The sequence below is a fragment of the Elaeis guineensis genome, chromosome 2, assembly GCF_000442705.2.
Source record: "Elaeis guineensis isolate ETL-2024a chromosome 2, EG11, whole genome shotgun sequence".
Lineage (NCBI taxonomy): Eukaryota > Viridiplantae > Streptophyta > Magnoliopsida > Arecales > Arecaceae > Elaeis > Elaeis guineensis.
The window spans coordinates 113,579,776-113,593,458 of NC_025994.2; the positions used below are offsets into that span (position 1 = coordinate 113,579,776).

General features: G+C 36.8%; 1 protein-coding gene across 4 annotated transcripts; it reads left to right on the top strand.

Annotated features, from left to right (window-relative positions):
• The first annotated feature begins 2,221 nt into the window (after nt 1-2,221).
• On the top strand, nt 2,222-13,309 carry LOC105042389 (probable ubiquitin-conjugating enzyme E2 24). Of its 4 annotated transcripts, none has more exons than XM_073252818.1 (11): nt 2,222-2,621; nt 3,330-4,179; nt 4,337-4,456; nt 4,547-6,045; nt 9,325-9,465; nt 9,600-9,746; nt 9,832-10,065; nt 10,147-10,210; nt 10,644-10,783; nt 12,400-12,625; nt 12,860-13,000. In XM_073252818.1, exons 4-11 carry the CDS (start codon nt 4,558-4,560, stop codon nt 12,865-12,867), a joined length of 2,448 nt encoding a protein of 815 aa, XP_073108919.1. In that variant the 5' UTR covers nt 2,222-2,621; nt 3,330-4,179; nt 4,337-4,456; nt 4,547-4,557; the 3' UTR covers nt 12,868-13,000. The 4 variants fall into 4 exon arrangements, with proteins under 4 accessions (XP_073108919.1, XP_010917873.3, XP_073108918.1 ...); XM_010919571.4 differs by having other exon boundaries at nt 2,224-2,621; nt 12,400-12,711; nt 12,860-13,309; XM_073252817.1 differs by having other exon boundaries at nt 2,224-2,621; nt 4,405-4,456; nt 12,400-12,711; nt 12,860-13,309.
• Nucleotides 13,310-13,683: the final 374 nt, after the last annotated feature.

Consider the following 13,683-nt stretch of genomic DNA (forward strand, 5'->3'; position numbering starts at 1 on the left):
CGATGCATAGGTTAGGAATGTCCAAATCATATACTTTTCCAACAATAACTGAAAAATACCGAATCATATCTAATGGCTTGAGCCATTAATTCTTGACTAAATAAATTATGTGACACACACATGCATGCGCAGATATATATATATATATATAAGCATAATACACACACAACAAATATACATGCTAGATCCAGGGGAAAAATTTTAGGGTTGATGACATGATGTGTCGATAATTCATGCTGCTTTACATAAAAAAATTAGAAAAAAAAATTATATGGATGCCCCCTCAACTTAGGGCATGTCTTATACAAATCTCTTCGACTTTCAAAAGTTTGGAACAATTTCAAAAATTGAGAGACATGTTGGAAACTTTTTCAACTTGAAGGGTTGTATGTGAGACATATTTAAATTGAAGCAATGTTGCTATAATTTTTCATAAAGAATCATAATATAAATAGAGCTTCTCGTTGCTTGCTCATCCCCCCACTCCCACCAACACAATAAAAAGAAAAAAAGAAAAAAGTGACATGAAGGACATGGGTTATTTGTGTCTAACTATGTTGAATCTAACTTAATGGATTGGAATGCTATTATTGCTATCATTTCAACTATACTATCAAATTATTTTTTTAGTTAATATAATTACAAAACTATATGAATTATGTTTAAATGCAAAAGAAACACACTCAAGATATTCTTAATGAATCTCTCAAAGTGTGGAAAGCAAAAGCCCAAAACAATTTATCACAACAAAATTTAACATATAATTTTAGTTGACTCAGATGGAATTAGAAGTAACCAGTCAAACCCAAATTCAATATTTATTTTGAAAGAGACATGCACATGAAATATGAAGTAAATATGATCCCTTTTTTTTTTTAGAAGAATCATGTGTTCATCCATGAATTGCATCGACAAGAACAAAAGAAACCCACTGCAGCCCCCAAGAACGGTAAAGCTGAACCTCAAAAAAAGTAAATAAAAGGCAGCACATTGGATCAAGAGAGCAATTATATACCGTCATGGAAAAGAACACCCAAAGTAATAGTGGTACTCCAAAAATAGAATTCAGCAGTGAAGCCCAGATGAAATTGAGAAGAACATATATTTTGAAATCTGATTGTAAGAGAAGTGAAGAAACTTCCAGACTAAGCTCAACAGTAATGCACTGACCCAGGTGTTATAAGGAGAGAAAAGCTTCAAGATGAGCAGCTGGCGATGAAGAGATACACTATGAAGAACAACTACCCATTGTAGGAAATGAAGAAATATGTGTAAAAGTATATATTTGAAACAGCAAACACTCTGTACCACTTCGATGCCAATGAATTGCATTCTTCAAAATCATGTATATTACAATGAATGTCCCAAAGTCACCTATATATCAACCAAAAATGAATTCCCTGGACCATTGGGACATATATTTTTTGGATGCACACCATCTTTCAGTTGTTTTCCTTATAAACAGATAACCAAAGATTCATTCTTGAAGGTCTCTTTGTGCTATTCCATTTCCAAGATGAGGCTATTGCTTGGCCTGATCATAGTTATGCCATTCTTCACACTGCCTACACCATCAACCTTTTCCATGACTACTTCCAAACAATATTGCAACTCAGTAGAGACCCACAGAAGACTGTTGTATTATCATCATCTGATTCTACTCACTAAAGAGAAACACAATTAAAATAGCATGGAATTAAAAAAGTGATTACCTAATCATGCCATTGTTTGCGGAGTAACATATTGTCAGATATCAATTTTAATCCGATGAACAATGCTGAGTCAAATAATAATAATTTAAAAATAATTACTATTTTAAATCTATGATAAAAAATTATAAAATTAGAAAAATAAAAATATTATATCATAGGATGAAACTATAATCCGTATTTGTGATTCCCCATTTTACATCAGGAGCTCTCTGAGCTGCGCATTCGGATCATATCTTTCATATCTAAAAGAATAATTGATTTTTTTTTTATGACGTCAGCTTGTCGATCATGCTTTGTATAAAATTAGAAGCACGCTAATACATTTTTTTGTCTCGTCTGCATGGATCTTGAAGCGCGTATTACGATCCAGCGGTTGACATCCTGAAAGAACGGGAATCATTCTTGCGCGCGAAAGATACAACCCCAATCCCGGAGCAACACGTGCCACACTAAACGCCCAAAAGGCGAACCGCACTCAAAAATATTTGCTAATTAAAATACTCTCATAAGGAGGAACAAAGGCAGCTCTCTGGAGTCTATACCGTTAGAGATATCCATAGCGCTCTCCGCAAGCAACGTTATCGATGCGAAGCTAAACCTAGGACTCGGGAGGGAATCGAGAGAGCGAGAAGAGGAGGAGGAGATCGCTACGGTTAGGATTTTGGTCGAATCTCGGTGTCGCGGGGCGATCGGTGATGGCGTGATGGGTATGGCTGCGGGAGGGATCGGGCCTCTCACGTAAAAGCCCTCCTTCTCTCTGTTCGCGTTTCCTCTTCTCCTCTCTCTTTCCGTTCCCTCTGGCCGAGGCCTGTTGTGGCTACTGTTTCTTGAGAAGAACCGGAGGGAGGGAGGGAGGTGAGAATTCAGGGGATTGTAGTTTTTGCTCCGGTTGTGGATTCAGGGATCGTGGTATGGCTCCTCTACTTGGATATTTGCTTTGAATTCATTTTTCTTGGAGTGGTTTTGGCGTTTACTTTTCTTTTCTTGGTGCTGTTTCTTGGTTTTATATGTTAAAGAATTTCTTTTGGGGAATTTAGATACAGGGAGACGAGATGTTTCTACGAAAAATTTGTATTTTTTTGGTCAACGAACTTGATTCTGGGATCCGTGCTTTTTTTTTTTTTTCCTTAGCTTTACGCGTACCAGTTGACCTTCTAGTTTGATATTGGATAAATAACTATCAAAAGATGGTTTCTTTCTCCAATTTTAAGACTATCGGTTTAATTATTTTCAGTTACATGATTGAGCTGCCTCAACTGATATTGGTTTTGATGTGAAATCATGCTGAAAGAGTAGTAGTTCTTGTTGATCAAATGGCTTTGTTATTTTTCACATTTCCAAATCAAGAAAAACTACTGAAGCTTTGTGATATCGATCTTTTACATACTAAGAAAAGATCCGCAATCAAATACTTTATTTTGAGAAAAGCTTTGTCTACACTTGTTTGCATATCCTTGTTATGTAAATGAAGCCAGTTAATTAAGTTGATGACTTCGCTTTCTGAAATGATGTACAGATTGTGATAAGCATGGTGACTTCACTTGTTTACATATCCTTGTTATGTAAATGAAGCCAGTTAATTATGTTGATGATTTTGCTTTCTGAAATGATGTACAGATTGTGATAAGCATGCTGACTTCTCCTTCCAACGAAAGGTTACATAGTTGATGACAGGTTGGGTGATGGTATCTTCTTGGCTTCAAAGTCTGTGGAGTGATTTAAGTTTGCACTTTCCAGCCATCATTCACACATGAAGCCACATCAGGAATGGTTTCTCTCTGTTGGGCAAGTCTTCTTGGGCGGCCACATCAAAAATGGTTTCTAAAATAAACTTTTCTTTGGAGGGCAAATCTCCTTTGGCATTGATTATCTAGGATAAATAGTAGTTTCGGCAAAAGCATCCATTATTAGCAAAATTAGCTATTCAAGAATATTTTTTGTGGTCAATATATGCCGCATATTCTGCTTTGTCGGACAAATCTCCTCTGGCAGGGAAGAAACTTGTGAAAGCTTTTTCCTTTTTTCTGGGCAATTCTCCTTTGGCAACAAATATTTCATCATGCAGGGCAAATCTCCATTGGCAACTAGTAATTAAAATCTGCTCTCAAGGGCAAATCTCCTTTGGCAACAAATATTTCATCGTGCAGGGCAAATCTCCTTTGGCAACTAGTAATTAAAATATGCTCTCAAGGGCAAATCTCCTTTGGCAGTAACAGAATCAGATACAGGTCGAACTCCTGCATCTTTTATCTGGGCAATTCTCCTTTGGCATCAGGTTCCTGGCTCATCGAACATCACAGCATATTAGTCATACAAAAACCAGTTGCTGTTCTGTATGGCTTTATTGTGATCTCATCAGTTCATCTCTGAGAAGTAAGCTTGACCATAAAAGTTCGTGAGCTGAATAAGTCTCTACCTATTTGTCTCTACATATCAATTTGACTTCTGAAAATAATCAAACTTAAAGGTAAGTAAACTCCATCCCTGTATCTCTCTTGTTTTCATTGTCATTCTAATAAAATATGAATATTTTTTCGGTAAATTTAGAGTGGTTTGAATATTTTATGACATTTCCCCTTAATGGTAGCATCAATTTTACTTGTTTAACTTATTTTTGGCTATAGGAATTACTGGCACCTTATACATTATTTGGAAGATTATCTATATATAAAGATTGTCTTTGTGTTTATAGCAGAATTGTAGCTAGCGTTCCATACATTCAGTCCCTTCTTAGATAAAAACAGGTGAGCAGATTAGTGTTGTTTAACACTAGCTGTCTATGTTAGCACCTGTGATATTATAGATGCTGAAATAGATCTAATCGCTTGTTACAGGAATTTGAAAGATGGATCTGCTTGTTATTGACTCAGAGAGTGAGGCCTACACAGATGCCAGTGATAGTGAGGAACAAGATGACACGGAATCGGCATATGGTGGGCATGCTCAGAGCATCCTGTCAAGTCTGGATGAGAGCATTGGAAAAATTGATGACTTTCTTGCATTGGAAAGAGGCTATGTACATGGTGACATTGTCCGCTCCACCACGGATCCCTCAGGGCAACTAGGCCGGGTTATGGATGTTGATATGATGGTAGATTTGGAGACAATTTCTGGTGAACTGATAAAAGATGTAAACAGCAAGAAGCTTCTTAGAATCAGGTCCTTTGCACCTGGGGACTATGTAGTTCATGGGTCATGGCTTGGAAGGGTGGAGAGAGTATTTGATTTGGTTACAATTTTGTTCAATGATGGGGCGAAGTGTGAAATATTGGTGAGAGACTCCGATATTTTAACACCTCTTCCTACGGACCTTCTTGAAGATGCACCATATCCATACTATCCAGGTCAGCGTGTGAGGATTAATGTTCCAACAATTTCCAAATCTGCGAGATGGTTGTGTGGCTCATGGAAGGTCAGTAGAGATGAAGGTACTGTTTGCCATGTGGATGTAGGATCAGTGCGTGTTATTTGGATTGCTTCCATCATGATCAGCTGGGGCATCCATCCATCAACTCCTCCTTATTACCAAGATCCAAGAAACCTTACTTTGCTCTCCTGTTTTCCATATGTGAATTGGCAACTTGGTGATTGGTGTACACTTTCAGATGATTACTCCCATGATACACAGGTGGCTGCTGAAAAGTCAGCACCTCTGAACACTGCCCCAAGGAGCCTGACCAAAATGCAGAAGGAATTGGGAATAAATGGTCGAGATTATAAGCAGTTGTATGTTATTGCAAAGACCAGGAGCAAGGTTGAAGTCCTGTGGCAAAATGGTGGTTACTCAGTTGGTCTAGACCCACAAACCTTGTTCCCAGTGAATGATCTGGATGATCATGATTTTTGGCCAGGGCATATTGTGTTGGAGAAGGTCATATTAGAGGATGTGCATGTACCAAGGCATCAACGCCTGGGGATTGTGAAAAGTGTGGATGCACATGAACGGACTGTGAATGTGAAATGGTTAGCCCCGGAGGTGAAACAGGCTGTTGATTTTAGTGGTGCATCAAGTGTGGAGATGGTTAGTGCTTATGAACTGGTTGAAAATCCTGACATCTCCTATTGCATTGGTGACATTGTGTTTAGACATGTTCCAAATTTTGAGGACATGGAAAATAACCTTGAGTTCCATAGTTTTGGGCAGAGACAACTGCATAATGTACATGAGCAAATACTAAACAATTCACTTCTAAGAAAAGATGCTCTTCAAAAGAAGCACATTGATGAAGCTCATGATGAAGATTTTCAAGGTTATTTATCATATATAGGCAATGTCATAGGTTACAAGGATGAATGTATTCAAGTAAGATGGGCTAGTGGTATTGTATCTAAGGTAAGCATGACACTGCTAATGATTATCTCTTGTTAAATTTTAATGTACTCCATTATTTACATCTCTTTTTGAGCAAGGAAATCTATTAGCTTCAACAAAAACCTCGATATTACTTCAAGTAACTTAAATACTAAGTCTTCATATAGGTTTCATTATTGCTTTTCCTTTCTGAGAAAATTTCTGAAACTGTCCGGTCAGTTTAGCTTAGATGAAGAAAATAGTCACATTAATTTATACTGTAGGGCCTCTATCTTGCTCATATGCTCCAGCTTTGGTGAGAAAGAATGTGAATGGAAGTAACTTCCTTGTTCACTATAGGGGTGTCATTAAGTTTTTCATATTGTCTGAAAACAATGCCTTTCATTCTTCCTAGTGATAAAGTAAGTAGAGTTCGCTTTTTCCACCTTCTTACTTTCTTTCAATAAGCCGCAAAAGAAGTCCTGGTACTTTTCTTTTCTTGGTCAGTCATGCTTAGCCCAGTAACCATAGTGGTGTGAAAGATATAAGTTGGGGACAGCATAACAAAAATGTGACTATCAGGTGATTATTAATCTTCTTCTTGAAGTCATGTCATAATCCTTGATGGTCTATAAAGTGCAGGTCAGAGAAAACCTTGATTCCTGAATTCTCTCCTAGAAGCTGTCCTTAACAAATTCTTGTTTCCTTTGGACTTTGCGATCATTGTCTTTGACAACTTGTTCTTCTATAGCTTTTTGCAGCTTCCATATCTTGCATTATGAAGATCCAAACACTTATTTGATTTGTATCAGCTCATTTGTAAGAATTGCAGTTTTAACTTAGGTAACTTTTTTAGAAAGTTGTTTCCTTATAACTGCAGTGCGTGTTTCTATTTCCATCCCAATTGCTGCTTTAGATTTCTAATCTTTGCTCTGCTGGAAGCCTAGAATGCTAGGTGAAGAAGATTAAGACATAATTAGATGCTTTTTATCCAATCTCTTTTACTATTATACCTCATTCTGGTGAAGAGAATTATGTGGCTTATTGTCTTTTTCATGGGTATTCTAAGTGGACTTCCAATAGGTTCGAGTGAGTGTATTTTGAATCCCAATTCTGGTCTTTTCAGTTTATGTTCTGTGAGCACCAAAATCCATAAGAAGTTTTAAGGTTCTTACTTTAGACAGCCTTCAACTGTCCTAAGTTGATTGGAAATTCTTTTTCTTTTTGCAAGCTGTGATGAATTCGAGCATTCTGTGAGCACCACTCAGCCCACTTAGAGGCATGGCAGCTACTTGTTAGAAACCATTTTAGTTGCTGTCTTTTTCCCCCACTTACTTCTCAATGCCTTTGCATTGTTTCTCCTATAATAGAAAGGTTAAAATTCTTTTTGGTAGATTGAATGATAATTGGGGGGATTGCATTTAAAGTTAGAAAGTACCATTTGGTCATGCTTTGTCACTAAGGTTATGTATAAAATCATTAATTTAAAATTTACCTTCAACATTTGGCAAAGTGAGTTATTGCATAGTACGGAATAATACAATGTTATATTTGCAGCACTTTTATGGGATTTTCATGATTAGAAGATGAATCTAACGCATTATCATAAACATTTTCCAACAAACTAATAAGTTATTTCTTAGGTGCAGAAATTAATGTAGAAGTTAAGGATATATGCATGCACACATATACTATATTTGTTTTTCACATTTGTTCCATCATTTTGCAAGCATATTGTGACAACCATCTTGTAGCAACCGGGAGGAGGGTTGTCTGGAAACTCTATTATTCTGAGGGTTGAGGTGAAAACCTAACCACACTGAAGATAAATTTTGCTTGAAGGGGCTTGGGTTTAATTAGGTTAGGTCTCTAGTGTGGAGAATGGAAAACTATCAGTTAAAAGTAAAAATTAGATCTAAAATATAAGATGAGATGCTACTCGCAATTATGAGGGTCATATAAACATGTATTTAAGACTGGGCTATGAAAGAGAAGTTTTGGACCACTAGGGGTTGCAGAAAGTTTGAATTTAAGATGTTTGCTGTATTTAAGTATCGAGGTGCTTGTATTATGTGTTACAGATAAGTAGTTCAACATCTACACTCAATAAAAGATGGTATAGTTTAATTGTTGATGATCTCGCCTGCAAAATCATTGGAGATTGTTTATAAAGTTTTAAGAATATCAGGGTCAAGAATGTTCTGCAGCTGAAGAAAAACATGATTTTGCTAGATGGTTTGCATGAGCAAAGTAGTATCTTTCAGAGAACCAAGGATTCTGAGGTGGGGATAAAGGCAAAAATTGGCCATTCTTGCATGTTTGAGGGAAGCACTTCTGTTTCAGTGGAGGTCCGTTGGGTTGTCATGAGGTAATATGTGTTTCTACAGATTAATAAACACTTAAGGTAAAACATAATAGGTTAGACCAAACTCAGATTGATGTCTTGTCTAAGGCTATGCAACCAAGAATCCTAGGAATGGGGTAATATCAGAAAGAAAATAAATTGGAGATGGAATGTTCCTTAAAGTGGCCTGCTTGAATCTGAGCCAAGGTGGATGATGTTGAAGTTATATGCTGAAATGTCTTAAAGCTTGGGTCTATGTGGCACATTGATAATGCCTGGGATGGGAAGGACTAGATGCGGCATAGTTGGTTCAGCAGATCTAAAGTTTATATGAGAATCCAGGATTCTGTGGCTGTTGCAAATCCGGTCTCTAATGTATAAGGTTTCTTTGATCTATGCCTAATAGCTATGTTGCTTGCCAAATGCTAACATGGTGATTTCTGGTTCTTTACTGGTTACCTATAAAAACTGGAACATACAGGACTGTGTGTACAAGATAAATTTTGTGTTAAAGAATGATGGGGCCCTTTCCTCTGCAAAACCCATGCACTTTTCTGCAGCATTATGAAGAATGATATCTTGCTGCCGCCTTGGATGTAGATAATATAACCGAACAACATAAGTCTTCTTTTGGTGTAATTTCCTTTGTCTCTCTTCACTTTCTATTAGATAAATACATTTATCGTTTGTCAGTTTGTCATATGTAGAATTAGGTTGTGGCACTGCTCTTTCTACATGTGTTGCTGTTAGGAGTTACTTAGACAGCAATTAGTCCACAGAGTCTTAAGACACAGCCACCATGCAGTTCATGCCTCTTTGTTAACTATTCTGCTTTATTACTGTGTCACGTCCATGTATCTGAAGGACGTTCTGTCCGGTGTGACCAGCACTTTACTTGCTCCTTTATGACTGTGTGCATATATCTGAAGGACCTTCTACCCAGTAAGATCAGCACTTGCTCTTTCTGACTGCTGCAGGTTCAGCCTTTTGAAATTATTGGATTAGATAGACTTCTTGATTCTGCTTACACACCATCATCTATTGAGGAATCAATTCCTGCAACTGTTAGCAAAGAAATAGCGGAGCAAGAGAAACAGTTATTGCATAAGAAAGAAAAGGTTAGGTCTCAACCAAATCCCTTTTCCAAATCACATTACAAACACAGTCATTCAGTGCATTTGTATTCTATAAATGCACACGTTGCATATTGCTTGGACAGGGTGAATTTAATTGCTTTGAAAATGTTTTCTAGAATATTGTAAATGATACCAGTGGAGATTGCTTGAAGAATGTGTGGAGAAGTACTGCTTTTTTGTTTCCCCGAGCAGCTTTTGGATTCCTTACAAATGTTGCTGCAAGTCTATTTGCGTCTCGTGGTTCCACTTCTCTGTCTGGCTCAGTTAAGTCTGATTACTTTTGACTGTTTTTAGTAAAAATTGGAATACTTTCTTGTAGATATGAACCTCATGTGTTTTACATTCCAGAAGAAGGGAGCGTCTGAATACAAGATTCTGAAGACAGAAGAACTTAAATTAGATCTACATGATTTAGATCCAGAAAATTTGAAGCAGCGAGTAGAAGAAGCTAAACAGAGTGAAGAACCAATATTTTTGTCAGGCAATGGCACACCAACAAACTTCAAGCAATTTGATATTGTTGACGATTACTCAGATCATCATTTTCTAAGTAGTGCTGGCGGTAATTTGCTATCATCTCAGGTAAAAGATGGATGAAAGTCTGTTGAATTCAAATATTGCTCCTACCATTTGAATTTCATATATTTTATCCTATTCTTCCAGGTAACAAGAGGTTGGTTGAAGAAAGTTCAACAAGAATGGAGCATCCTAAAGAAGGATCTACCAGGTTCACTCTCCATTTTAGTTCCTATGTTTGGTTTTATGGCAAATACATTCTATCATCCTCATTATATTACCATTGGTGCTTTTGTCATATTTATGACAGTTCTTAGTCAGTCAAGAAAATATCAATTCTGGTTATTGGACACTAGGTTACTCTTTCTATTGTCACCACTTGGTTTATTAGAGAAAGAACTTTGCTTGTTTTGTTCTATACTGCTTGTTTCTTTGTATGTTATTGCTGTGTGTTTGAAACAGCTGAAATTATAAATTCGTATATACCATGCACATTAGGGCACTCTTTGGCCATTCTTTACAATGCAGCAAAAGGTAGATACAAGTAGATTTGGTTCTAGATGGATTTATACTAATCATTTTAGTAAATGGGAATGCATAGCAATGTTTCAGCTGATAATGGCATGTACTTTGCACTTTGGCAGATAGTATTTTTGTTAGAGTTTATGAGGAAAGAATGGATCTCTTGAGGGCATCAATTGTTGGAGCACCTGGAACTCCCTACCATGATGGCCTTTTCTTCTTCGATATTTTCTTTCCTCCTGATTATCCTCATGAACCACCTGTAAGTGTGCTATTTGTTAGTCATGGTTTATTCCTGATCATAGCTGCACAACTCTATAGATCCTCAGTTTTTTCTTTCTTCTTTTTTAATGGTTTGGTTTTTCTTTTTATTTATTTATTTTGGTTTTCTTTTTTTTTTGTTTGGGGGGGGGGTTGCTTCATGGAAGATACATAAAAAAATCATTTATGTGGGTAAGATGTTTCATACTCAATTATTGCTTGCATAATTGTATTTTCATGAATAAGCTATTCTTATCCTATCTGAGATGTGTGCTGTGTATGAATTTCTATATTTCATGCCTTTAATGCATAAAACTGTCAGATGTTTGCGAGGTTTCTTTCTTGGTTATTAAGTAGGAAGTTTGTAATGCTTGCAATGTCAATTGCATGGAATCTACATGCATGCAAGGATGCCACTTTTTGGAGGTTTTCCTAGTGTCAGTGACAAGGTGGATAGGAGAGTTGGATACCTAGCTAGTCATATTGGTTTGTGAGGATATGTAAGTGGAACTGGCAATAGACCAGCAGGCATGAAATGGATGTGAGCACGCTAGATGGTTTGTCATGACATAACGTTGATAGCTATTAGATTCTTTTTTTAAAAAATAATAATAATTTTGAATATGATGAAAAAAGGGAAAATTATGGGACAACAACATGAGAGATTATTTGAGATGGTCATAGCCAACAACCATTGCTGTAAAATTTAATCATGCATATTGTCCAATGTATAGTTTGTTGCAAGCGATTTTAAAATCTATATCTTTTGCAATTTTAAATTAACAAACACAATGTTATGAAAGAAAGCAGTCATAGTACGTGGGAAATTTAAAATTTTGAGAATACCTGGTGCAAATTGAATGTTTGTACGTTCAAAGTATTTTAAATCTCTGAAGGAATATGCTGTGATATTAAAAAGTTATTATGTTTTAGCATGTGTTTTTCACTCCATGGTAATTATCTTACGAGAATAACATGGTATATTATTAAGATGAAATTGTTTCTGGATGTTTGTTTACAGGTTGCTTCTTTTATTTTCTTTTATCATATTCTTTAGTCTAAGATTGCAAAAATTGCATTCATGAAATAACCAAGGCCTTCTTTGTGCGGTGCATCTCAAATCAAACTGGAACTAGTTTAAACTAGCTTTTAGTGCAAAACCCTGTCATTTTTTCCCATGAGCAAACATCATACAGGTCAACAGGAGTAAACCTTACCATCGAGCTCAACCAAACTGCATAAAAGAAAATGACCCTTGAGTAGAGCGAAGTCTTTGAGAAACTGTGTCCCATTCACTCATCTCAGTTTCTTCATTTCTTAAACCTCACTGACTATTGGCTGTACTGAGGACTTGTATCACAAATTAAAGCACTACAGGTCGGTTAGAGATCAGAATTGATTTGCTGCTTTTTAAGGCAATGTCCAAGTTTTGGCGTGATGAGTCAATGTATGATGCTTTGGATACCATCTTTGTTGCTTGGAATTCTTAAATATATGGTAGTTTCTTGTTTCCTAGATGATGACAAGCTAACCTGAAAGCCTACATAAATATACTGCACTGGACCTGAATCTTAGAGAAAGCACTTTACTAAAGGGAACTGCTTAATCTTTCTGCAGCTGGTTCACTACAAATCTGGTGGGCTTCGTTTAAACCCAAACTTATATGAGTCGGGAAAGGTCTGTCTAAGCCTTCTTAAGACATGGACGGGCACTGGCACTGAAGTCTGGAATCCTGAAAGCTCCACTATTCTTCAAGTGCTGCTATCCATTCAGGCCCTTGTTCTCAATGAGAAACCGTATTTCAATGAGGCTGGGTATGACAAACAGATTGGTAGAGCTGAGGGTGAGAAGAACTCCATCTCATATAATGAGAATGCTTTTATACTGTCATGCAAGTCGATGTTATACCTCTTGCAGAATCCACCTAAGGTAGCCTTGCATTTCTGATGTGGATTATTTTAAAGTGAAATGAATCTGTTAGAAAATACGATTGCTTCTTCTGGTGTCCATTAAACTAGTTTGTAAGCTTCATCGGCTCCTAGAACCTAGCTGACTTGTATGTTTATAATCACTGCAGCATTTTGAGGCACTTGTGGAGGAGCATTTTACTCGTAGGTCACATGACATTCTTGTTGCCTGCAAAGCTTATTTGGATGGTGCTCAGGTTGGACATGCTTACACATGGGCAAAGGTGCTAGACCAAGGTCACAAGAACTGTTCCCATGGTTTCAAGATCATCCTTGCAAAACTTTTCCCAAAGCTTATAGCAGCCTTTACAGAAAGGGGGATTGATTGCAGTCAGTTTCTTGACCAAATTCATGAATGTCCTGGTAAAAATAAGGACTCGAACTGATTTGCGTTTGTCTAAAGATGTTTGAAAACTAGTGTGTGCACTTAACAATGACTGCTTGTGTTGCTGAGACATCAAAGTAATATTTGTCGAGTTTGCTGTAAACTACACTGTTGTGTATTTTGATTTATATTGGTAAGACTCAATTCTAAACCCAGTGTGATACTTTAGTTGCCAGTTTGTAGCTGCAAGTAGGAGCTGTGTTTGTTAGTCTGGAACCGTTGATTGAAAATTTTTTGTTTCTTTTCTTTTTCTTTTCTCGTGATTGAAAATTTCAATGAGTTTAGTGGTGGAACACTGCACAAAAAGAAATATCATCTGCAAATGTTTTTTTTTTTTTTCCTCCTCTCTTTGAGAGAGATCTGCCGCACCGTACTCTCCCAAGTCCAAAGGTTTCGGGATAAGATTGGAATCTGAAGATCTTTGATTGCTAAGTAGTGGTTCATGACCATCAGGATAAACCCCATTTCACCCTATTTGAAGATTAATCAGTTTGCAATATCTGATGCTTCATTAATTAGTGAATCCCACCATGAATAATTTACGAATTG